This window comes from Lygodium microphyllum, chromosome 28 (genome assembly GCF_053477565.2).
Source record: "Lygodium microphyllum isolate KBCC chromosome 28, Lygodium_microphyllum_v1.1.10, whole genome shotgun sequence".
NCBI classification, from domain to species: domain Eukaryota; kingdom Viridiplantae; phylum Streptophyta; class Polypodiopsida; order Schizaeales; family Lygodiaceae; genus Lygodium; species Lygodium microphyllum.
This window is the reverse complement of record NC_141162.1, coordinates 118,973,315-119,000,342: the sequence shown is the minus strand read 5'-3', so window position 1 is coordinate 119,000,342 and position 27,028 is coordinate 118,973,315. Positions and strand designations below refer to the sequence as shown.

At 43.7% G+C, this 27,028-nt stretch overlaps 1 protein-coding gene across 3 annotated transcripts in view; it reads right to left on the bottom strand.

The window, feature by feature from the left end:
- LOC148011913 (uncharacterized) overlaps nt 1-26,664 on the bottom strand; it is a 292,709-nt gene extending 266,045 nt beyond the window's left edge. For all 3 annotated transcript variants that reach the window (XM_087670962.1, XM_087670965.1, XM_087670963.1), the window contains exon 1: nt 26,384-26,664. In XM_087670962.1, coding sequence (XP_087527088.1) covers nt 26,384-26,515 — 132 coding nt within the window. In that variant the 5' untranslated portion in view covers nt 26,516-26,664. The remainder of the gene's footprint in view (nt 1-26,383) is intronic.
- Between the last annotated feature and the right edge of the window lie 364 nt (nt 26,665-27,028).

Sequence of the window (27,028 nt, the reverse complement as noted above, 5' to 3'; positions counted from 1 at the left end):
ATCCAGAACCTGTCTGATAAAATGATACCGAACATCAATATATTTGGTACGTGCATGAAACATGGAATTCTTAGCCAGCTTTGGCTATCACATCTAAGTACAGGAGTTTTGGTGGGCAGCCCAAAATCCTTGACCAAACGACCAAGCCAAACTGCTTCTTTTGAAGCCTCAGTGGTTGAAATATATTCAGCTTCAGTGGTAGAGAGTGCTACTATTTTTTTCTCTTTTAACCTGTGGATATCTTCTCTGTCGTTCAGTCAATACTTTAGCACCAAAGCGAATTGCATATCTTTGTCCTTCCTCATCATCTTGCCCAATTGCCCATCCAATCTCGATTGGGCTTGTATCAACAATAATAATGATAGCCTTTCCATGTGAATAGTCAGCCTTTCTCAATGTAGGAGCAGATTTTAAGAGTTGCTTCAATTTCTTCATTGCTTTCTAATGCTTCCTTTCCCAATGAAATTTTTGACCTTTCCTTAGAAGCTGATAAAGAGCATCGGCTACATGTGTAAAGTGAGAAATCCATATAAAATAGAACACACATGCACCCAAGAAAATACGCACCTCTGATACATTCGTGCATCTAGAGCACCAAGAAACCGCGCCACCCGTCAAGGTAAAGGTATACCCGCTCGTAGACTTACGAGTATCCAAGTAACCTGCCATGTCTGCATCACAATACCCCTACAGATCCAACGTACCCTTGCCATAGCAAATACATTTTCTTTGTGTGCCCTTAAGGTACCGTAAGAAACATTTCACTGCTTCCCAATGTGCTTTGCTAGGATTTGACATGAACCTGCTTACAACTCCCACTGCATAAGTAATGTTAGATCTAGTAGCAACCATAGCATACATGAGGGAACCACAAGCTGAAGCATAAGGAACACCCTTCATAGTACTGGCTGCCTTATTATCTTTTGGGCAATCTGCTTTGCTAAGCTTAAGATAGAGTGAAAAAGATACACCAAGAGGCTTAGCATCAGCCATAGAAAAACGATCAAGTACTTTACTGATGTACTTTTATTGTGAGAGAAATAAGAGTTGTTGCTCTCTATCTTGTGTTACACGCATGCCCAAAATATGATCAGCTTCACCCAAATCCTTCATAGAAAAAGGCTGAATTCAGCTGCTTTTTCAATGCATTAATCTGTCTTTTATGCTTACCAGCAATAAGCATATCATCCACATAAAGCACAAATATAATAAGACTTCCATCATCAACCTTCTTAATATATAAGCAATGATCTGCACTACTCCTGTTAAAACCATGTAAGAGCATGAAGGCATCAAACTTTTTATACCATTGTCTAGGAGCCTGTTTTAAACCATACAAGCTTCTCTTAAGCTTACATACCAAATGCTCCTTTCCATGTATAACAAAGCCTTCGGGCTGTTTCATGTACAGCTCTTCTTCCAGATCACCATGCAAAAATGCAGTTCTAACATCCATCTGATCAAGTTCAAGATCCATAGATACTACAATGGCAAATAACACTCAAAGAGCAGTCATTTTGACAACAGTAGAAAACACTTCCTAAAAATCAATGCCCTCCTTTTGTGTATAGCCCTGCTTTGTATTTGGGTTTGCCATCCACACATTTGATTTTATAGACTCATTTGTTAGGAATGGCTTTTCTATCCTTGGGCAATGTAACCAAATCCCAAGCATCATTTTGATACAGTGACTTCATTTCTTCCTGCATAGCTAGCTCCCACTTTTTCTTTAATTCGCATGATAAGGCCTCTTTATACGTAAGAGACTCACCTTCATCTATGAGCAAAATGCAGTCCAAAGAAGGATCGAATCTTTCTATAGATCTTCTGACACATGTAGATATTCTTACCCAATGATCTATGTTATCAGGTAGTGGATCCACATCCAAGGGAATGTCAATGACCTCATTGTTTGGCTGCTGAACTGCATGTTCAAGCTGCTGTAATACAATTTCAGGCTACTGTAATTCATTTTCAGCATGCTGATTTTGATGCTCAGCCTCCCCTTGCTACCCATTTTCATCTGGCTCAATAATGATACATTGATTGTCATAATCAGCATCAAAAGGAGTTGAATTTTCAGTGGGCTGATGGCTGCTCAGGTAACTGATCATGCTGAAATTTAACTTTCTTTTTGTCTAAGTCATTAGATGTGACATTTTTCAGCAGCTTTGACTCATTGAATATCAGATCCCGGCTGCGTAGCACCCTTTTTATGCTTGGAACCCAAACTCAATAGCCCATTTCACCTTGATCTCCATAACCCATGAAGATGTCTCTATGAGATTTCATGTCAAGTTTAGTTCTGCGATCAACAGGTACATGTACATAGCATTCGCAGCCAAAGACTCTTAAGTGGTCATATAAAGTAGGTTTGCCAGACCAAACCTCTTCAGGGATGCCGCTTTCAAGTGCACGATGTGGAGATTGGTTGCAAATATGCACCACGGTTTTAAGTGCCTCTCCCCAAAACAATTGTGAGAGATTAGTTGTGGACAACATGCACCGAATCTTCTCACATAACGTCCAATTCATTCGCTCAGCCACACCATCAGAAGATGGATTGTAAGGAGTTGTAAGCTCTCGTTTAATCTCATTGTCATCACAAAACTTATTGAATTCTTTAGATACATACTATCCCCCATTATCTGTTATTATGCATGTTAACTTTAGGCCTTTTTGAGTATTAACCAATGCATAAAACCTTTTAAAAGCATCCAATGCCTTACTTTTCTGCTTAAGCAAGTAGACCCATAGCTTCCTAGAATAGTGATCAATAAAAGACAAAATAACGGAAACCACTAAGATTTTATTGACATGGTGCAAGCATCAGAATAGACTAAATCCAAGATACATGCCTTCCTAGAGACTCCATGAGAGTAGGGACTCTTTACATGTTTACCAAAGAAAAACACGCTTTGAGCTTTTCACATTAACTCTTCCAAGTGAAGAGAGTGCCTACAAACCCTTTTGGCTCAAATGTCCAAGACGCTTGTGCCACAACTCCATGTGTGACTGTACTTCAGCAACTACAACAAACTTTCCAGGAAGTGCCTTGCAGTAGAGATAATACAAAAACCCCTTTTTACCACCTCTAGTGACTAGCATAGATCCTTTCTGTATTTTTCACATACTACCACCAAAAGTAGTGAAATAGCCTTTGTTGTCTAGCTGCCCAACAGAAAGCAAGCTCTTCTTGATGCCAGGAACATATCTAACATCATGAAGTATCAATTCTTGACCATTTTCTAGAGCCAAGTGTATAGTGCCCATTCCTTCAATATCACATGCATGATTGTTGCCAAGGTAGACTTTTCCAAGATTACCTTCTGCATGAGTAGAAAAACACTCCAAAGATGGAGTTACATGAAAAGAAGCACCACTATCAACAATCCACAATTGTGACAAACCATCATGAGCTGACAACAATGCATCTATCATATCTGTTTTAGTGATATACATGTCCTCCACTGTCATAGCAAGTGCATCTGAAAATGCAACCAGCAAATCAGCATCTTTATCATCTTCTATCTCCTCAATAACAACACTAGATACCACATTTGTTTTTTCTATCTCTTAAGGGGTAGAGCTGTCATCCTTGTCATTCTTTTTGCCTTTTGCATTAGCCCCTTTCTTACGCTCTTGTTCCTTTTTAAAGTATCTACAATCGGGCTTTTTATGCCCTTTGCGACCACATTGATAACAAGTTACATCTTGCTGTTTTTCCTTGCTTTTGCTGCGATTTTTGTTTTTATTTGCAGCATTATACCTTTCTTCAGGTCTTTCTCTTACATTGTAGGCTAATCCACTATTTTTCCCATTTGCCTTGCATCTAATCTCTTCATTCAAAATAGACCCACGCACACCATCAAATGTCAAGTTGGGATTATTGCTCAATGACACAACCAATGCTTCCCATGAATCGAGCAAGGTCATGAGCAAGATGATAGCCCTCAATTTAGGATCAAAAGCTTACAAACCTGCATCCTGTAAAACTGACTCAAAATACTAGTGAAAGCATTCAAATGCTCTAAGGTAGATTTGGACTCATCAAGCTTCAAGTTGACCAACTTCCACATGAGATGTACCTAATTGACAGGAGTTGTATTCTCATAAGTAGCCTTAAGCTTTTCCCAAACTACATATGCAATATCAAGAATGGCAATTACAATGGGAAGCAAGGCCCCATTTATATCAATCAAGATATCATCTGTGACGGCCATTTTAATGTAAATAATAGCCTTTTTATTCATTTTAGCCCAATCCTCATCTGTCGCACACTCTTATGTTCTTCTAGAGCATCATCACAATCCTTTGGAAAGAGTATACCCTACATATGATCTTTCCAAATATCAAAACCATTTCCGTCAAATTTATGAATCTCAAAGAGATTCTTTGTGTCAGATGTAGATGCACTGCCAGCCATCTTCAGCAATACACAACTGTAATAAAGGGCTGAATGCTTTCAGCCAATAGCAAGGTTTCTGAATTATAACAGTAAGTATATATTTTTGTACTTTCAAAGTGTCCAAGAAGCAGATGTTTAGCTGCAAATTTCAGTCTCAAGTACTGATTACAGCATATGCATGAATCAAATCTGATACATTTGCAATAAGAATGGCTTCCACTTCAGTTTTACATCACCAAAATTCCCAAATGCTGTATTTACCACTGTTTCACTGCATAATGAGTATTCAACAATGCATGTACCAAGAGAAGCTGCCCTTTTTCAACATTTGAAGCATCCAAAACTCTAAAGACTCCCACTCAGCAGTGAATCTCCTGCAAATTTCAATGTCCAATCTCAAAACAACTCAAAAATACATCACCAATGTGAAAAGCCCCAAATTTTCCACATTGAATAAGCTCCAATTGCAAAAACACATCATCCTGAGCATCAAATGCGGGCTAATGTTGCAGAAATTTCACGATTTCTGCAAAAGCCCCAAATTTCGAGGTCCAGTAGTGCACAATTTCCAAGAAATTGATTCATCCAAGCAAAAATGTCACTTGCATTTGAGAATCCCCTCAATGTCTGCAATTTATGATCCAAAGGTCACTGCAATATGTGTCAGGCACCAAATTTGGGAAAAGCCCCAAATTTCAAGACACAGATTTGCATAGATTTGCTGTGCTTGTAGGTGTGAACACCCGGTAAAGAGGGGAAAATAAGGTGAAGAAAATTAAAGAGAAAAAATGTTTCGTGGACCTTCTGCCCGTCGTTAATGTGACGGGATGACCTATCGCCCGTCACGTGGAAGCCTTCCTATCCCGTCACGCAACGGTCGTCGTGCAGCCCTGTCGCGCAGCAGCGTCGCCTCCAGCCCCGTCTGGCAGTAACCTCCTACAGCAACCACCTGTTGATCAGTCGTCAATCAGCTGCCATCGACTGTCTTTGCTTACCTGTCGTCTGCTCCTCAACAGTCCGCCAGACTATTGTGCATGTTATGCCTGCACCCGACAAGTCGTTCAACCTGATGTCTGCTCGTCTACTCCTCAACAGCTTGCGTGAGCCATATGGTCTGATACCAATTTGCAGAGGCAAAGCAAAAGTGGATAGAGCAAGAGAGTTGTGAGCTAAGAGCAGACACGGTGATCGAGGAGTTCAATGACCCAGAGCCGAAGAGTGTTTGACGATGATGAAGTGAGAGTGAGTTGCCGGATAGGTGTATACTAGTGTGGTGCACACAAAGAATAAAAGAATGTATTTATACTTAGGGTACGGTACACTTACACCCATTAGGGTGGGTTCACATGATACATACACAGGAGAGCGCGTAAAGGGCCTTTATACCCAACACTTTTGACTTTTTAACCATAGAATAGACCAAGCAGAAGCGAGTAAAGTCATCAATAAAAGTCATAAATTAGTAACATCCACCCAATGACTTTGTTTGCATAGGCCCACATACATCTGAATGCACTAACTATAATCTGGTTGTGGCTCTAAAAGCAACATCACAGGGAAACGAAAACCAATGCATTTTTCCCAAAATACATCCCTCGCACAAGTGCTCAAGAGGTCTCTCTAAAAGAGGTAATCTATCTAGCATCTGTGTACACTGTAAGAGCATCAAGCTACCATAGTTCACATGCCCCATGCAAGCATGTCATAACTCTACCTGTAACATAGCAGGAGTAAGAGTGGATGCTAAGTACGCTAACTGATCAATTGAAAGAGCATCCAACTCATATAACCCATGACATAAAGTACCAGTCAAGACCAAAGTCATGTGTTCCTTATCTCTCACCATGCATCTATCATCATCAAAGGTGACCTGCAATCCACAATGTGCCAAAGAAGAAATAAAGAGCAAATTCTTCTTTATACCTAACACAAACAAAGCATCTTGTAGGTGGAGAATAGAGCCATCAATGGCTGTGAGCACAATCTCCGCAATACCTCTAACAAGGTATGATGCATTGTTGGCACACTGTACAGACTTGCCAACTGGAGTTGCACTAACAGATGCAAATAAATCTCTGCAAGATGTGATGTGCATGAATGCACTACTATCAAAAAACCAAGTGCTTGCATCCTCAGGAGAGCTAAATGCTCTATAAGCCCAAGAAAAGTCATAACTGCATGTATAAAAACAATAGTCTATGTCTGCAACAAAGGACTCTAACTCAGTAGGCAGTGGAAGGAGCATCAGAAACAGACACTCCTGACTCCTTTTTCTTCTCCTTGGCGATGCGCTTTCTACACTTAATGATGCAATGGCCTGGCTTCTTGCAATAATGGCCTTTGCCCTTCTTGGCTTGCGTGCCCCTTTATTTTTTATCACCCTATGAAGTACCTGAGGTCCCAAAGCTCTACAAAGCATTCTTTACTTGGCTGCCTTTGCCCTTCTGTCTTGCCATAAAAGCCTGCTCAAAGACTATGACATCCACACCACTATTTCTTCTTGTTTGCTCCTCCTCTAGAAGCAAGCTGACTAAACTGAAGAAAAGTAATCAGCTGTGGGAAAATTCTCATGTTGAGGTTTAGGGCTATATGAAAAGCCAAGTACGAAGGAGGTAATGAGTTCAATGTAGTAGATATCAGCTATGCATCTGAGTAATACTCATCGACATTCATAAGTTGCTCACACAAGTCCTGAATTTCAAGTGATCCTGCATAGAATTACCCTCATCCATCTTTAATGTCTCAAGCTCTTTCTTTAAGAAAGAGATGCGGGTCTCATTCTTACCAACAAACATCTGCTCCAAAGTTAGCCAAGCTTCTCGTGAAGAAGCTGCAAACCGAATGTGAGGGATGATGGAACGCTGAACTGCCAATGCAATCAGCAACAAAGCATGTGCATGATGTGTATCCCATGCTTTTTGAGCTGCTGATCTTGGGGGAAGTGGCTGAAGTGGAGCAGGCTGAATAGGCTTAGGTGCCTGTTGTCCACATCCTCCTGGAGGAGGAGTAGCAGGAGCCACAACTCCGGGCCTAACTTCTTCTCTGCTGACAAAGTCCCAAAGATTTTTCGCAACCAGCACATTCTTCATCATGAAGGACCAAAGTGAGTAGTTGTTACCATCCAATCTGTCCTCCTTGGATACATAGGTAAATACATCCCCTCCCTAATTTGCCATGATAATCAATACCAAAAGAAGGCAAAAGAGCAATGTCCAAGCTGGACCAACCTGAAAAATCTCCAAAATTTCCAAAAATTACAACAAATAGCTTGCTGCTGCAATTAGTACATTGAGGTACACTCTATCAAAATTGTATGTAATGCACGCAGTCCAAGGTGCATTCAATGCTCAGCAACACTGTATGAGCAAACACCCCGAAATTTATTGCCCCAAAATTGTCAAAAACAGTCTATCTCTAACTGAGACTGCAATACATTTGCCAATGTCTCCACAAAGATCAAAAGCCCCAAAATTCTTGACTTATTTGCCAAGAAATTTGCATCAATCGTGTCCCAGACACATATTCAGATTTCTGTTTAGAGATGAATCTGGGATAAATTAATTTTTAAAAAAACTTGTACCTCTGTTTCTCAGCAATTGTAGGTTAATGTGAAGGCTTGTAGTGGTGGCAATTGCATGTCCTGGAGGCAACGGCTTGTGCCCGTGGCAATAGCGTAAGCTTGAGACTCGTGGCACGCTGGAGGTCTACGTAGAGGATAGAGGCACTGACAGGCAGGTCGCAACCACACCAGCTGAGGGCAAACAGGTGCAGGAGGCAACGTCCAGTTTACAGGGAGAGCAGTCGAGCACAGGAGATCAGGCCACAGGCACAGGCGCAGGCAGCACTAGAGGTGGGCGTGGTGGGCACTAGCAGGCGGCGCTCCTACCGCCCTTTCTAGTGAACAGGCCAGTTACAGCAGCTCCAAGCTCAGTACATAGAGTGAACACTAGAGAGAGAGAGAGAGTAGACACAGCTTGACACACAACTCAATTCATGTGTGTAAGTGAAAGTACAAAGTACAACCCTTAGAACTTGCCCACTATCCTACTGATCACTGACACTCCTCTATGAGTGCAGGCGTGAGTGAAACCCAACAGAGCATAGAGATGGAACACAAAACACATGAAAGCATGAGGAATAAATGAGACCAAGAGAGTTGAATCCCTAATGTGCAACAAAAGCAAGTACAATAACCATCACCATGGTGAGGAGGAAGCAAGAAGACAACAGCCTCTCTCCATATCCATTAGCAAGGATCTCATGCCCAAGGACATCCACAATGAAATGCAAAAGTACAAGTGTTCCCACAAAGAGAGAAAGGCACAAAGATATAGGGACAAGCCAAGTGTGCACGCCACTATCCACACAAGAAACACAAGTGGCCCAAAAGAGTGGCCATCCAGTCCTCCTAAGGTGGATACACATAAGGCACAACTTATTGCTGGGTATACCTCAGAGAACACAATGAGTCTGAAGCACCATCGATGGGCCAAATTTAGTCACATGAGCAGTCGACAAAACTTGTCATGTGAAAAATGTGGAGTCCCTCTCATGAGCATGAGCATGCCTAATGGTTCCTCATACACAAGTACAAGAAGCATAAACTACTACAAACACACATGAACTTGGAGACAACACATTATCCAAGATTTCTCTGATGAGCCCTTCCTAAAATAGAAGCCCAAAGAACAGCCAGATTTAGATAGTGGAACCTGAAAACCACCAAGCCCACAATCCCATGAAGAATCGCTATAAGAGAAGCCAACTAGGATATGCCCTCTCTCACTATGACAAGAGCATCAACATGTCCACGCTACACCTCCACACATTCCCTCTTTGGATGAAAGCATGCTAAAGGTAGAATAACAAATCCTTCCATTCTCCTTTAAGGATAGAATCATTGCTCAACCAATATGAGCATCCAACAACTAGCAATGTCACAACTTACTATGCATATTAGGATATTCACAAATTGATCAAACAATTTGAAGAAATACTACTAACTTGCATGCATAGGTAACAAGTCATACCCAAATACTCCTAGTAGAGTTGACCTAGGAAAATCAAATTCTCTACCCATGGCTCACATGCCAGTGCCATCAACATCACTATCCTCTCTAACCTCCAAAGCTAGTACCCAAGTAGAAGCTCTCAAACAATCCACTAGGGAAACTTGAGCTTTAAGACTTTATAAATCCATAATGATATATTCCAATATATGAGCTATCTCCACATGTTCGCAAACACACTAGATGTTATTGGGCCTTTGACATGAGCACATGTGCAATATTTTACTTTCAGCGACTTCTTGTCCACTATGTCCCTATCTTCACTTCCATAAACTCATTATCCTCTTCTTTGCACAAACCTCCACTTCGGCTCTTCCATCTCACAACAACTCAGCTTCAACATAGTCTTAGGCCCTACCACTGTTGCCCCAACATCAAATGAGCAGCTAGAAGATGAATCCACTGAAGACCTAGAAGCATCCTCATTCTTCATGTTGCCCTTCCCTTTGAAAGAGGTAGCCTTCTTCTTACAATCTTTAAAAGATGGCCACACTTTCCACAAGACTAGCAAAGGGACCTCTTCTTCTTCTTCTTCTTCTTCTTCTTCTTACTAGACCTAAAACCCAATTTAGTGCCACCAACACCAAGGTCGGCAGACAGCTGCCCCTATGCTTGAAGAAAAAATTCCTCGGCAAGGAGAATAGAAGTCAAGGCATCAAAAGAGAGTGACTTGGAAGCCCATAACATCATACTCATGAGGAAACTTAAAAAGAACCAAGGAGTGAAGTTGTTGATCGTCAAGGGTGGTAAGAGGTGAAGCAAGAGTCATCAACCAAAGATGAATAACCTTGACATGCATGAGGAAGGATTGCATGGTCTAGCTGAAATTGTAGCTAAGGGAGTAAACATTGGCCTTGAAGATGAATAGCTCTCATAGGAAATTGCCACTCATACACATCCTATAGCTTGTCTAAGATCTCCACAATTGTCTCACAAGTAGAGATAACTAGATAAATCTCAAGCCCTACTAAACAAACTAAGTCTGAAAATGCTCTTGCATTTTGCAGCTTCCAATTCAAAATGGTCTGCACATAAATTGCTTTATGGTCAAATTATAACTTCCAGTTCAAAATGGTCAAGAAAGAGACAGCTTTGTCTCCTCACTAGTGAACACCTTCCAAAAGTCCTTGGCAATGAATGGAGACTTCATTCCTAGCTTCCAATGATCACAGTAATGTCCCATCAATTGGAAGTTTTAGCAGTGGCCTCGTATCTCCTAGCAATATCTACATGTGCAATGCTCCTTAGTCTCCACCTCTACATCTAGGATCTCTAACATAGCATGTCCTCCCAATGTAGAGGCAAGGGGAGAGAACAAAAACTTAATAAAGGATTTTATGATATACGGAAACATCAAAAGTCGAAGCTAGGGACTTATTTGGAGACCAAAGGTCACATCTAATTCTTGACTTTCATTTAATGCAAAGAGGTGTACGAGTGTCACACTAGCTTTCACAAACAGAAGGGGATAAAATATTCAATAAATGCCCCTTCAGGTCATAAATGACTAAGCCTATGACAACATGAACATACAAATCTATGGAAAGGTCGTTACTTGAAGATCAGGTAGTGTCTAGTCAAAACAAAATGCAACTGCAATCATGAAAATCTTCCTTCAACATAGGAGCAATGAATAGTGACTCACAAGATTCTTGAATACAAAAGCAAAAGGCTAGGAAAGATACAGTAACGGAAAACATGGTATATTCTATATACAAACTCAAAGGCCCAAAATTTAGCATAATTTAGAGCTATATGCATATGGCTGAAAGGCTTAACAAAGGAAAGCATACCTCAAGGGTGTTTGCATGTAACTCAAAGGCCCAAAATGCATTCCTTTCAAACTTAACTCATGCGACATATAAATGAAGTTACATTACTCTCCCTCAAGACCAATCCCCTTGAATTGAGGACTCATCTGAGATGAGAAACTCAAACAAAATGTATCTCATTTTGGATCAACATCTAGGTAGAATGCCCCACATACGATACCTTTGTGACATGTCTATTATTACATTAAGATAAAATAGAAAGGAAAGATTTTTAAAAGTCTGATTAAAGTAGTTCTCACTATCACATGGCAATGACCCTAGTTCAACCACCATTGTTATATTTATTGTGATCTCCTCATCTTAGTAGATGCTGGATGAAATGGCTGCCAATTTAGCATTGCACCAACCTTTCGAAACATTACTCAAATGCATGAACAAGTCTTCTATAGCAGCTGCACTCTATGAGCTTATTTTTGTCTTTGTTGTGAAGAACTCAAGCCATCAGTCCGTGCAGAGCTACTGAAGGCCCCCATTGCTCCCACAAACACTCCCCTAAATGCCTACGAGCTGTTGAGCTAAAACATGCATTACTTGCTGATTAGCCTCTTAAACAGCCCCAAAACACACTAAAAAATGCTCTTTTAGAGTAAAAACCCTAAAATGGGGAGAGTTCAAGAGAGTTCAGTGGAAACCCTAATTTTTGGGCCACCCTTCCACATCTATAAATAGACAGGCTGCCCCCATTCAGCCTCATTCCATTTGTGCAGGTTTCTCACTCCACGTGCAGATTTCAGCCATCAACCTCCTCCCACGTGGCTGTCCAGCCCTCGAGACTGTTGCCACTCCATCCATGTTTGCTCCTGCTACTGTTGCCTTTATCCATGCTGATGTCAGCTATTGGCGACATCATCATCTGCTGCGATCTAATCATTCAGTCATCGCCAGCCACATTGTAGTTTCCAGTCTCTGATTGCTGGTACACTACTGGGTTTACCAGTTTCCAGCCTCCAGACTGCTGAGTTTTGGTGACCAGCCTGCTGCCATTCACTATTCAGCACTCCTACACTCCGATTGGTGGTCACAGACTTGGGATCCATCTTTGATGGACGTCACTCTCCGACATTGCTCTGCCCTTGAGCACACTGTACACTCTTACATTCATTTACAGCATTCATTCACTTCAGAGTTGTGTTCTCTCTCTCCCTTCTTCTGTTTGTGTTTGAGTTTTGAGTTTTGCGTTTAGGGTTTAAGTTTTGCCCTCTGTTTCTGTGTCTGTCTCCTTGTGTTTCTGTCGTGGTTGTACACTCTGTGTGTCCTCAGTGCAAAACCTAGCAATTTTCTTCACATAGTATCAGAGCCGGTGCTCTTGTAAAGAGTATCTTGCGGATATTGTGGAGAGCTAGTCTTTGTGCGAGGCACACAATACAACCTGTAACCGAATCACAATGTCCCAGACACCTTCTTCTCTAGTTCCTATAATGTCTTATCAGGCTTCTCCATCATTGGAGGCCCTGAGACGGCATTATGGACTCGGTGAGAAGGATGGCACTCCACCTTCACCAAATTTCACTAACATCACAAAGGAGGACTTTGAGGAAGTACTATCGCAACAAGTGCAGTGATATTTACACCCCTCCTACCAGTTTTGCTACCACATTCGGACCGGTTTGGTGAGGCTGGCCACCTCTCTGATCATGGAGGACATACGGCATTTGGAACGTCTGGCAATCCATCTTCATCATCTCAGCCAAGTTCGATGTCAGTTTTGTACAATTATTTTGTGTTGCATGAATCAAAACCCTCACCTGTTCTTCTTTTGAGGTACAAGATCCGAATGGCTTTGCCTATGTGAACTTCAATAGAGGAGACTCACGAAGCAGACGAAATTCAATTACATCTATAGCTTCTGTTGCATTTAACCATGTCACACACACTTCTCACTTTCCTCCCGTCCCACCCTCTTCTATATCACACCTTGATCACCTCTCATCATCTTTCCAAAACCTTGGATTACACTCCACATCCTCATCACAGCCTTATTCAGAGCAGAGGGGTTGGTTGCCTCTTCTTCGGAGGGGAAAACCACTAGTGGCAAGAACTCGCCAAATGCGAAGGCAAGCCAATCAAAGGGTGACTCCTCTTCCTCACATGGAACCAAAGAATCTAGACCTATCTGGCTGCAACTTCCTAAGAAAAACCGGTTTTGCACACACTTTTAAAGAGCGGGCCATGTGGACGAGGAGTGTCGCTCCAAGGCCCAAGGTCTTCCACCTAAAAACCCTCGGCAGACCGATGCAACTGCATGGTCCAGTGGGGCTATGCCTTCCGCTCCTGCTTCATCTACTCCTTCAGCACCTGTTGTTGCTACTGGACATGTGGCTCAAGTACAGCCTCAGCAACCCATCTCTTTCACTACCCCTGAGGGACTAGCTAATTGGTCTGCACATTCCGATCTCGTTGCACTTCATGCATCTATCTCACCTTTCTCCCCACCTCGTCAAGCGTTTCCTTAGCAAAGCCCTGCTAATGGACGTACGCGATGGTAGCCACCTTCTTAGACTAGCATGTCTCTAGGTCCTTTCGGATATCCTAGGTCAGTCTAGCATTCATTTTTCTCACCCTTAGAGTCAGGCCCATAGGATTCATTGTCCTTAGCTTTTCTATTATTTTATTTTCTGTTGCATTTACTCACACATACACATTCATTGCATTTATTTTGAGTCAGATTTTCTTTCTATTCTATTTTGCTTTGAAGCATCTCACCACTAACCTCTGTGTTTGCAGATTCTCATCTCTTTTGCAAGGTTTTGTCTTTCAGTGTAGAACTAACTTGCAAATTGCTTTGGTCCTTCCTGGACTAGAGACATGGGGATGCGCACCATTCCTTTCATGGTTTCATCATCCTAGGAGTGCTTGTTCTTTTTCCAGCATAGCGGTTTCCCCTCCCGAGGCGGATCGTGCAGTATCTCTCTCGATGCTATCATGGCAGTGACTCCTATCTTGCTCTCCTAACGGGGTGCTTCATCTACTCCATCTTCTTTCATTCCTTATGGTTCTCGGCACCACACAAAGACCAACATCTGGCTCCTCTTCCTTCTTCGACATCTACATCCAGGTTGAGAGGGGGTTTCTACCCTTCTTGGTATTCTGCAGGCTTCAGCACTTTGTCTTCGACATCGGCTTCTTTCCCCTATTGTACCTTACCCTTTGCATTGCATGATTTCATCATCTTTGTAGTAGGGCGCTTGAGCAAGTGAACAATTTTCCCATGAGGGACATTGTCCAAGTGGCACCTGCTGCATGAGCATTCTTCAGCATGTAGCATACTTTGCATCTCATTATGCAAAGCACCACTTGAGCGGATCTTAAGCTATTTCCACCGGCGGCTGTTGTTACCCCACCACCATCCTCCATCACATGGATACCTCATCACCTATTTTTCCTCGTCATCAACACCCTGAGTGGGTGGGTTAGCCTGTTCTATTTTGTGATGTGTTGGGTGTACCCTCCCTACTCCCGTCTTCTAGGTCACTTTTTTTTCCACGTCCCATAAAATTTACCTCACTTATTCAAAAGAAAAACAAAAAACAAAAAAACAGTTCCATGTAGTTCCATCCGCCTTTGTAGGGCTTGGTAGGATACTGGGCAGCCGACGTGCACCCTTTGTCCAATGCCCTGTCCTCTTTGGGATGACTACTTGGATTCCCTTGGTAAGATAACAATCGCCTCTATAGTCTTGGTAGGCAACTCGGCAGCCGACATGCACCCTTTGTCTGATGCCCTGGCTACTTTGGGGTGGGACGCCTTGGGGTAAGTAAACATCACAATGGCTGGCCTAACCTTTTAGCTCAGTTTTGGGCGTGAGAGGGGGTGTTGAGCCAAAACATGCATTACTTGCTGATTAGCCTCTTAAATAGCCCCAAAACACACTAAAAAATGCTCTTTTAGAGTAAAAACCCTAAAACGGGGAGCGATTCGAGAGAGTTTAGTGGAAACCCTAATTTTTGGGGCACCCTTCCACATCTATAAATAGACAGGTTGCCCCCATTCAGCCTCATTCCATCTGTGCAGGTTTCTCACTCTGCGTGCAGATTTCAGCCACCATCAACCTCCTCCCACGTGGCTGTCCAGCCCTCAAGACTACTGCCACTCCATCCGTGTTTGCTCCTGTTGCTGGCGCCTTCATCCATGCTAACGTCAACTGCTGGTGACATCATCATTTGCTGCGATCTGATCATCCAATCATCGCCAACCACATCAAACAATGTTTCAGCCTCCTGTTTATAGCAGACTATGCACAGTTTCCAGCCTCGGATCGGTGGTACACTGCTGCGTTTACCAGTTTCCAGCCTCCAGACTGCTGAGTTTTGGTGACCAGCCTGCTGCCATTCACTATTCAGCACTCCTACACTCGGATTGGTGGTCACAGACTTGGGATCCATCTCCGGTGGACGTCACACTCCGACATTGCTTTGCCCTTGAGCACACTGTACACTCTTACATTCATTTACAGCATTCATTCACTTCAAAGTTGTGTTCTCTCTCTCCCTTCTTCTGTTTGTGTTTGAGTTTTGAGTTTTGTGTTTAAGGTTTGAGTTTTTCCCTCTATGTCTGTATCTGTCTCTTTGTGTTTCTGTCGTGGTCGTACACTCTGTGTGTTCTCAGTGCAAACCCTAGCAATTTTCTTCACATGAGCTAGAGGTCCCACACCCCAACTGTGGCAGCACCACAGATTGATGTGATACAGCCCAAAGAGGCAGTGAGACCAGCAGCCTCTCAAGAGTTACAGCAGGCTGCAGATATGCCACAATCTCCCAGACCATCACCTCTCACAGGCTGAGCTTCTGGAGTTCGGCCCATCTTTGGTATCTGACACTAAGCTGGCAAGGGAAGATGTGATGGCCCAGCAGAGGAAGCAAGAGGCACAAGACTTAGATTCTTACTCTAACGACTTTCCCCCATTACACCCCACATTAGAGATAGTGGAGAGGACACATGATAAGGTATATGCCAAGAGGCAGCTGAGGTAGGCATGGGGTGCAAAACCACACCAATCCGAGAGGTTGAGACACAATCCATGAGGATACTCTCATGGAGCATATGAGGCTTCGGAGGACAACACTTTAGGCAGGGCCAGAGCCTCATGTGACAGGATTTGCACAGAACTCTAGTAGGAGGGTCGATTGATTTTCTCATGTTACAAAAGCACCATCTCTTGGCAAACTGGATATCCCGATGTCACACTTACAGGGCAGTAGTTGTGGGTGCCATTAAGATACAGGTTGGAGTATGTATATGCATTGGGGAGCAGTGGATTCATTCAATACAATGCTAGGGCATTTTGGTTCCAAGGACAGCCATGTGGGTCTTAGTGAGAATCGAGGAGACACTCAATGTCAGTTGGCCATTTATGCCCCGAATAGCCAGCGAGACAAGAGACAGTTCTAAATTACCCTCAATCATGTACAGAAATCATTAGGAGAGGAGAGTAGGTTGCTTGGGAGGAGTTCTTATTCTAGATTAGAGACTCGGATCAGTGTGATGCACAATAGAGTTTGGTAGGACCTCAGGTTCACTTCAATTCTCAAGGAGAGACAAGGTAGTAGGAGCCAGGACCTTCCATAGGATCAATAGATATTATGTGGATGACTAGGCCTGCAACCACAAAGGTGGCCTTACATGTACCATACATAGCACAACCCTCTCAGACCACTGACCGATTTAGATACTTCTTTTTGAGAGAGTATGGGGACCCCACTCCAGTGTCAAGATTCCAGAGCAATTATTCTATGAGGACAATCTCAGAGAGGCTGTCACACAAATTTGGGATCTAGACCCTTCTCAGTTGGACAGGCAACTAATGACTTAGACCAGACCCTACAGGAGATTAGTTCCTTCTTCAGAAAGGAGGGCACAAGGAGGAGACAGGGCCTTCTAGAGAGGGAAAGAGCCACTATAGCATCATCCACAACCCTACTACAGAGGAAGGAGGAGAGACAGCCAGGATGCAAATGGACATATGAGAGGATGCATATCATCAGAGCAAAGATTGATGACATGAAGGAAGTTAGATCCGAGTACATATTCCATGCATGAGCTTCTTTTTGGACTTAGTTTGGTGACAGGGTTAATAGGGATTTTCCCCCACAACAGGGCCTAAACACACTAGATAAGGTGTTTGGAGACTCAGAAGAGCTGATGGATCCATTGCAAACAGTCCTTTGGAGGTGAGACAGGTGGCCACACAGTACTACACGGCCCTACTAGGATCCATCACTAGGCCCCCTAGATATGAGAGACAAAGAGAGTTTGGCAAAGCACCCGAAGGGTGGTTACAGATAGGATGAGCAGGCATCTGATGGCTCATTTTACAAAGGATGAATTGGAGGAGGCACTTCGGACGCTGCCCTCATGCAAGTGTTTAGGGGAAGACGGACTAGATAAGTCCTCCTTTGTGAGCTACTTGGATCTTATCAGTACAGATCTTCACTCGGACTTTCAGGAGATTATGGCACCAGGGGCTACACTAAAGAGACTTTTCAAGGGGTTGATTCATCTAATCCCCAAAGGAAGTAGAGATTGGAGATCACACAATGGAGACCAATCACCTTGCTTGGAATCGCCTACAAGATCCTTGCAAAGGCGATTAGTCTCAAGTTAGCACCATTGATGTCAGATATTATACACCATACTCAAACAGGATTTGTCCGAGAGTGCAACTTCTTAGACAACATTTTCACCTTTTGAGAGACCACAACTTTGGCTAGGTCCAGGAGGCAAGACCTTATTGTGCTCCTTCTCAACTTTAAGAAGGCATATGATCACGTGGACTAGGAGTTCCTAGAGGGCACCATACTCAGGATGGGCTTTCCAAAGCAGTGGGCCAAGGGAGTAGATGCTCTCTATTCTTAGTATGTAGCCAGGTCATTATTGGCAGGGCAAAAGGAGATAGATTCAACATTCATAGATGGAAGATAGCCAAAGCAAAGCCTTATTGGTTAAGCTCATTGTTAGGGGTCTGCTTCTAGGCGAGGAGCCCTGGAACGTTTAATGGGGAGGCTATAGGATATGACACCTACAAATGGAGGACCATGGCATGTTGAGCTAAAACATGCATTACTTGCTGATTAGCCTCTTAGACAGCCCCAAAACACACTAAAAACTGGACTTTTAGAGTGAAAACCCTAAAACGGGGAGCGGTTCAAGAGAGTTTAGTGAAAACCCTAAAACCGGGAGCGGTTCGAGAGAGTTTAGTGAAAACCCTAATTTTCGGGGCACCCTTCCACATTTATAAATAGATAGGCTGCCTCCATTCAGCCTCATTCCGTCTGTGCAAGTTTCTCACTCCACGTGCAGATTTCAGCCATCAATCTCCTCCCACATGGCTGTCCAGCCCTTGAGACTGCTACCACTCCATTTGTGTTTGCTCCTGCTGCTGGCGCCTTCATCCATGTTGACGTCAGCTGCTAGCCACATCATCATCTGCTACAATCTCATCATCTAGTCATCGCCAGCCACATCAGACACTGTTTCAGCCTGCTGTTTATAGCAAACTGTGCACAGTTTCCAGCCTCCAATCGGTGGTACACTACTGCGTTTACCAGTTTCCAGCCTCTAGATTGGTACATTTTGATGACCAGCCAGCTGCCATTCACTATTCAGCACTCCTATACTCCGACTGGTGGTCACAGACTTGGGATCCGTCTCCGATGGACGTCACACTCTGACATTGCTCTACCCTTGAGCACACTGTACACTCTTACATTCATTTACACCATTCATTCACTTCAGAGTTGTGTTCTCTCTCTCCCTTCTTCTGTTTGTGTTTGAATTTCTGTGTTTGAGTTTTGAGTTTTGCGTTTAGGGTTTTGAGTTTTGCCCTCTGTGTCTGTGTCTGTCTCTTTGTGTTTCTATTGTGGTCGTACACTCTGTGTGTCCTCAGTGCAAACCCTAGCAATTTTCTTCACATGGCAGCCCAGCATTCACTAGATACTTTAGATTTAGGGAGGAGCTTTGAAGTAAGATTTAAAGCTGCCATTATTAGAGCATGGAGATCTGTATCTTCGGGGCTTCGCCAACTCCCTCCGACTACTATTGAAGATAAGAGGAGACAACCTCTTCTCTTTAATCATTATTTGAGCAGAGTTCCTTGTACTTTGTATTTACCTTAGGGGGTTGTCTCCAAGGTGTTATTAATAATTCTCTTTTCTTCGCAAAAAAAGGTGCCCTGTGGTCATCTTTGCTGAAGAATGTGCCCTGCAGTCAATCATGTCTATTCAACTCTAGCCAACCTTCATGAAGCCTTACCGCCTTCACCAATGTGTTGCTCCTAGACATTCTAAGTAGAGATACACCTTGCGCATTTGACACTCTTTTTGCCTTGTATGCCATGAATAGCAGCCTTACATACTTGGAACTTTAGAGACTTGGAGAAGCTAGTTCTAATACCCTGAGAGAAACTAAAGCAATAGCAAACTCACTCTCACAACACACCGATGAAAATGAGTACACAAACTAGATGGGCGTACATGGGCGTACAACTCCCAATAGTGCTCGAATGATATTCAATGAAGATGCATGATGAGGACTGAATAACTCACAATCACCTCTGCCATGTGCTCGTACAATCTAAGATGATAACTCATCTATAAAATACGTAACAATGGGATGAATAACTGACACTTGGACTCACTTTTGCCATGTGCTAATACAATGTGTGATGAGAACTCATGTACATATACATGATGATGGGACTCCACCCTTCATGAGTCAATGACTCCACCCTTGGTGAGTCAATGTGCCAAAAGTAACATTCCGTAGACAAACGATGTACATACACATGATGATAGGACTCCACCCTGTCAGAGTGAAGCAATGCGGAAGCAAATGACCATGACAAAGAGTGAACAGAGAGAAAGAGATAGTGAAACGCAGAAAATCTGTAGTGAAGAATGCTGTATAAGGATGCAGAATTATACACAAGTGCAAAGAAAATATCTGCGTATGTCTCCACCTTGAGGATCTCGATCTCCGTCAACCCCAAGAGCAATCTCCGCAATCAGCAAACTGAAATCTGTCAAAGACAATGTGTAGACTGCTGAAAACTCAGCCTATTTATAGGCTGTAAATAATATCAATAAATGATCAGGTCAGCTGCATTAAATGCTACTGATGCAGTCGAACTGTCCGACTGCTGCCATGTGGCACTGCTGACGTGGCCACGTCTATCCAAGAAATGACTCTCAACACCCCCTCTCAGATCCTGGACAAGGCAGCAGACAGAGGGAACTGGAGTTTTGGTGAAGTAAAGCCTGGGGAAGTGCCTTCGTAAACAAATCTGCAAGATTGTCTTCGGTCTTACAGTATTCCACATCAATGGTCTCATCCATAAGCTTCTCCCTGATGAAGCGATACTAGATCTCTATGTGCTTCGTTTGAGCATGGAATATGGGATTCCGTGCCAAGGCAATGCAACTCTCATTATCGCAACACAAGATAGTAGGACGAGTCTGGGGGCAGCCAAGCTCCTCCAACAACAGCCGAAGCCACACAGTCTCACATGTGGTAGAAGACGCAACAGATACTCTGCCTCAATCGAAGATAGGGCTACCGTGGGCTGCGTCTTGCTACTCCAAGAGATAGCACCAGCACCCAAGGTAAAACAATAACTTGTAGTAGACTGCCTTTGATCCACATTGCCAATCCAATCCGAATCACTCCAACATGTAAGAACAATATCAGAAGCACCTGTACCTGCTGGATAGGAAATCCTAAGTTCGGAGGTCCCCCTCAGAAACCAAAGTATCCTCTGAGCAGCATGCCAATGCACCTGCTGAGGTGCACTCATGAACCCAACCAAAAGACCTACAACAAAACATAGATCAACCCATGTGTTGAGAAGTCAAATCAATGATCCAATCAGCTGATGGTAGAGGGTAGCATCCGCCAAAGAAGAATCTGCGTGTGAAGTGGCCTTTCAATTCGGATCCATAGGAGTAGAAATGGACCGACAATCCTCCATGTCAAAAGTCACCAAGAGCTCCTGTACATATCTTTGCTAAGAGATGAAAATCCCCCTCTAAGACTGATAAATCTTGTGGCCCAAAAAGAAATGGAGAAGTCCTAAATCCGTCATCTCGAACTGTTCATGTAGGGCTATCTTCATCTCTTTGACCTTTTGGGCATGATCACTGTAACAATCAAGTCATCAACATACAAAACAAACAACACACGACCACTCTCGGAAGTGTACACATAAAGCTACGGATCGGCCCTAGAGCGCCAATATCCCAACTTGGCCTAGAGAAACAAATCAATCTTCTCATTTCAAGCACGCGGAGCCTGCTTCAGGCCATACAAGGCCTTCTTCAACCTATAAACCTTCCCATCTGAGGAACCAAAGCCAAGAGGCTACTCTACATAGATCTCCTCCTTCAAATGACCATTCAAGAAGGCTGACTTCATATCCAACTAAAAGACAAGCCATCTCCTATGACCAGCCAAGGCAAGAATAGCATGAATAGTCGCCATGCGAGCAGTAGGGGCAAAAATATCATGGGAATCAATACCTAGGCGTTGTGCAAAACCTTTAGCAACAAGGCGAGCCTTGTGCTTATCCAAAGAGCCGTTACTATGGTACTTCATCTTGAAGACCCATTTGACACCAATCACCTTCTTATGAGAGGAATGAGGCACAAGGTACCAAGTGCCATTCCGCTTAATAGCCTCCAACTCGGCTTCCATTGCTTTCCGCCAATGATCAGACTGTAAAGCCTCCTTCACTGATGTAGGCTCTCTATCTTGCATAACACGAGACATCAAACAGTAGTTAGAGCAAACAAGCTCCATAGTATATGCCTGGTGCCACCATGACCTCCACGGTCCATCCTACGGTTGCCATTCCTCAGGTCCATCCTACAGTTGCCACTACTCAGGGGCCCCCTTGATCCTTGAATCTCAAAGCGTGTCACGGGCCCAACAAGGAGGAGGCCGGATCTCGCCTTAGAGCTCTCCATCTGCTGAAGTTTCTAGAAGGTCCACCATCAATGGAGAACCAATTGGTGAATCCGATGGCCGGGTAGTAGGCTCCTCATCCGAAGAAGAGTCCTCAAGAGACACACGCTCGAGAGGAACAATCGCTGGGGCCCAACTATCACCAAGATCTCCAAGTACACGGTGATCCTCACCCCCCTCTGGGGCTAGAATCTCCATGAACTGAACATCACAGATTGCGAGCTATAGCCCACAAACACTTGTCTTCTAGAAGCCGCTTCAAATTTGTCACGCTGTGTCTTCGGGATGTGAACATAAGCATCACACCCAAAAAACCCTGAAATAAGAAACATTAGGCTTTGATCCAAAGTACGCCACAAAAGGAGTCATACTAACAACAGCGGAAGTAGAGGAACGATTAAGGATGTGAACTGAAGTAGCCACAACCTCAACCCATAGACACTGAGGTGTCTAACGATGCTCCATCATAGTACGGGCCATCTCGATCACACTGCGATTCTTCCGCCCCAAAATGCCATTCTCCTGAGGGGTGTTTGTATTAGCAAACTCCTGATGTATGCCACGATCTGCACAAAACCGAGCAAACTTATTAGAAACAAATTCTCCACCCTTATCTGATCGTAAGGTCTTCAGCTTCCGCCCCGATCGGTTCTCCTCAAAGAGCAACCAATCCTTGAAGTTGGAGAAAGCCTCCAACTTCAGCTTCAAGAAATAGGCCCATGTGATCCTGCTGTAATCATCTATAAATGAGCATGAAGTACAAACTCCCTCGAAGGGATTCCATCCTCATCGGTCCACAAAGGTTGGTGGAAACAAGCTCGAAGGGTGCTGAAGACCACCTCAAAGCCTTACTGGGAAGAACAACATCACGAGTCTGCTTCCCACGGATGCAGGATATACAAGGCTACTGACTCACCACAATATCTGGCAAACCTCAAACTAACTAGTCCTTAGACGCCTTTCGAAGGTATTCATAATTGAGGTGACCAAACCGAGCATGCCAAAGCTCTGAGTTTGGGAGGTAAGAAGAAGAGAAGTCAAGGCAGAAGAAGACCGCAATATATAGACTCCATTCTCCTCATAACCTAAAGAAAGAACCGCTCTCGATCCTCAATCAAGAATCCGAAAAGAATCCACATCAAATTCGACCAAGAGGCCAAGGGCACAAATCTTGTGCACTAAGAGAAGATGATACCCCAATGCCAGCACATAAGTACCTGAGATGCATGGACACCACCACGTCCATCTGGAATAAGATGCATGTTGCCAGGAATAGATGAACTATCTCCAATAAGAATCTAACCATGGGAAGGCTGCAAATGAGTAACACCTGCTGAAGAAGGGGTCATGTGCCTAGAGGCACCTCCGTCAACAATCCACTCCCGAGTAAATGGGGCCATCAACACAGCATCAAAAGCCGGCAAGGTCGAATCCTCAACCACCTCCAAATGGAGGAAAGCAGTTGATGAGGGAGCAGCCACCGCTCCAAAATCCTTTGAAGATTTCTCCTTCTTCTCCTTCTCCTTCTTCTCCTTTTCGGGGTAATCCTTCTTCCAGTGACATGTTTTACCACAAATGTGACAAGTAGACTCCTTGTCTTTGTCCTTCTTAGATTTGTCTTCCTTCTTCTTCTTTTGGTCCTTCCCCTTCTTCTGATAGGATTGACCAACCAAAGCTTCAGATTTCGAAGCATTGGTTCCTTTCACTTGCTCCTCTTGATCCAAGACCATACAAATCAACTCTTCCCACCAAAGAGTCTTAGACCGCCTTGAAGCAATCAAGGCGGAATAAAACCACTAAAGCGAGGTGGTAACTGTGAAATGAGAGTTATTGCCATGTCTTCAGAAGTGATCACCTTCACTACATTTTGAACCTGCATCTAAAGCTACCTTAGCTTGTTGACATGCTCCTGCATGGATGATGACTTATTGACACTCATAGTCCTCATTTTCACTTCCAAAGAAACTCACTTCATGACGGTCATCCGATTATAAATATGATCCAACTCCAGCCATATTTCCCTAGCCACCGTCAAATGCTCTATATGAGAGATAACAGTTGTAGTATATGAGAGAAATAAAAATGAGTGAATGCGAGCATTGAGTTTATCCCAATGTGCCTAAGCCTTTACCAACTCCGCCTTCTCACTGAAAGAGAGTCTAGACTCGTCTCGCAAAGGACAATTGATAGCCTCCGTAACAAGCTCCGCCAAATCATAGGACTCCAGTATAGCAAGCATCATGACCCGCTAAAAGCGGTAGTTCTCACCATCGAGCTTTTGATCTGAAGGAAAAGCCGGTAGGACGGGCGCCTTCCGGTTCATGATTGCCTAAACTCTGTCTTGGCCTCAGAAGACATCTTCACTCCCAACGCCTGCACAAAACACAAAAAGCAGCCCCCTTTGATTGTGAAAATACAGCCTGCTAGGGCTAAGGTTCGCTCATCCCGTTCCTTCTTTACCTATTGGAGGTGATGAAAAGGTAAAATCTGCACTTGAAGGCTAAAAACACAGCCTTCTTCCTTCTCTAACAGCAAAAACAGCAGCAGCTTCAGCAAATCTTCTCTTTTCTTGCACGCCCACGCTCGCCTCAGCCTTGTTTTGATGTACAGCCCACTTGCTCGCACTTGAACGCTGAAAATGCAGCGTTGTGTCGCGCTAAAACCTCCTCTTCAGATAGGTCCACCGTCCTTCAATGCTCTGATACCATGTTAGAGTGAAGCAATGTGGAAGTGAATGACCATGACAAAGAGTGAACAGAGAGAGAAGAGAGAGAGAGAAAGAGATAGTGAAATGCAGAAAATCTTCACAAAAAAAAAATAAAGAGATAGTGAAACGCAGAAAATCTGCAATGAAGAATGTTGTATAAGGATGCAGAATTATACACGGGTGCAGAGAAAATATATGCACATGTCTCCACCTCGAGGATCTCGATCTCCGTCAACCCCAAGAGCAATCTCCGCAATCAGCAGACTGAAATCTGTCAGAGACAATGTGTAGACTGCTGAAAACTCAGCCTATTTATAGGCTGTAAATAATATCAATAAATGATCTGGTTGGCTTTAATGCAGCGGACTGATGCAGTCGGACTGTCCGACTGCTGCCATGTGGCAGCCTGCCACGTGACACTACTAACATGGCCGCGTGTGTCCAGGAAATGACTCTCAACACACCCTTGGTGGGTCAATGTGCCAAAAGTGACATATTGTAGACAAACGATGAGCATGACCAAAATGGAGTTGGAGACACTATCTCAATATTGACTCACATGAATGCATGCTTTAAGAGTTGACAGCTCATTCTGAGAATGGCAAATGGTTGCCAATACACAAGGAATGGGGGTACCTAGTAATCCTAATTCGAATTGAGTTTTATGCAGCAGGACAAGCTTCCAAACTCAAATGCGCATGAACCTTCCCTAACTTGCTTCAGTAACAAGCTCAAAGCATCAGGCCTTAATATCAATTCCACATCCCTTAATGCTGTTGCTGCAAACGTCCTTTCTTTGATCTCTACAAGGTTTACAAGAATTTGTGTGTTGGTCCCTGCATTAGCACCAATAACAAGCTGCAGCTCCTGCAGAATTAAGTTGCTCAGTTCTCTTTGTAAGCTCCATATAGCTATGACATCACCTTCTGAGTCACTTCCTTACAGTGGTTCCTTCCTCACTTTGTTGCTGTGAAGTACTTTAAAAAGTATCACATCAGGAGGAGGTAGACCAATGGGCTTCAGTCGCTTCTTTCAACTATTCCAGAAGTTCTTGATTTCATTGTTTATGCGTCCTGGACTGTCATACAAGATGATACGAATGCCATTAACTGAATGTTCCCTGCAGTACGGTGCCACAAACTGATGCTTCCTTAAGGATTGTGCCACAAACTCATGCTTCGGGATACAACAGGGAGGCGATGCAAGATGCAATCATATCGGCCACTTCGTCTCTTACTCTGGCAGTTTAGCACCATAGAGTATGCAACCCTCATTTCCAGGGATGATTTGGCTTCAGTCTCTTTGGCATACATATAGTTCTCTTGTGACTCTTGCATATTACATTCACAGCGATTGATGTAATTACCCTTTTGGGGAGGGTGGGGGGGAGGGAGAGAGAGAGAGAGATGAAGACCTGGCGCTTCTGCTCATCGAAGAAGGGCTGCAGGAGGATATCCACTCTGCGCTGCTTGGGAGAAGGCTCGCAGGAGCGGCAGGACACAGGCTTCCAAGGGATGAGTCCCCGCTGGTCCATGGTTTCGCACATACGCACGCCTTCGCAGGGACAGGAACAGGCTGACCGTTTTTAGTCGTTAGTAATAAGCCTCCCCGTGAGCTTGGGCGTCCCATTGACAAGAGACTCCCCCCTCGCATAAGGCCGTGTTCCCACCCAGCCGAGGTTTGCAACCAGGTTGCGAACCCACTCTCAAATTCACAAGTCCCCATGGCCTTCAGGTTTGCACCTGCAATGGAGGATGGGATAGCACACGGCCCAAGAATGGTTACCTATCAATCAAATCAATTTATTAAATGGAAAAATGTGTCACTTTTTAGACCATGGCTACCACCAAACAAACCAACCAATCTCAGCAACCTTTTCATGCTTTAAAATGAGGCTACATGGGACAGTCGTTGCATCAAATCCCACTAGATCTTCCATCTAAAGGGGCCAGCTCTCTTAATCTATTGGTACATAATGTGCAAATGGATGTTAGGCAATATGGAATACATCATGCTACACTCCAAATACAAAGAAAGATTGTAGGCTATCGACTAGCTC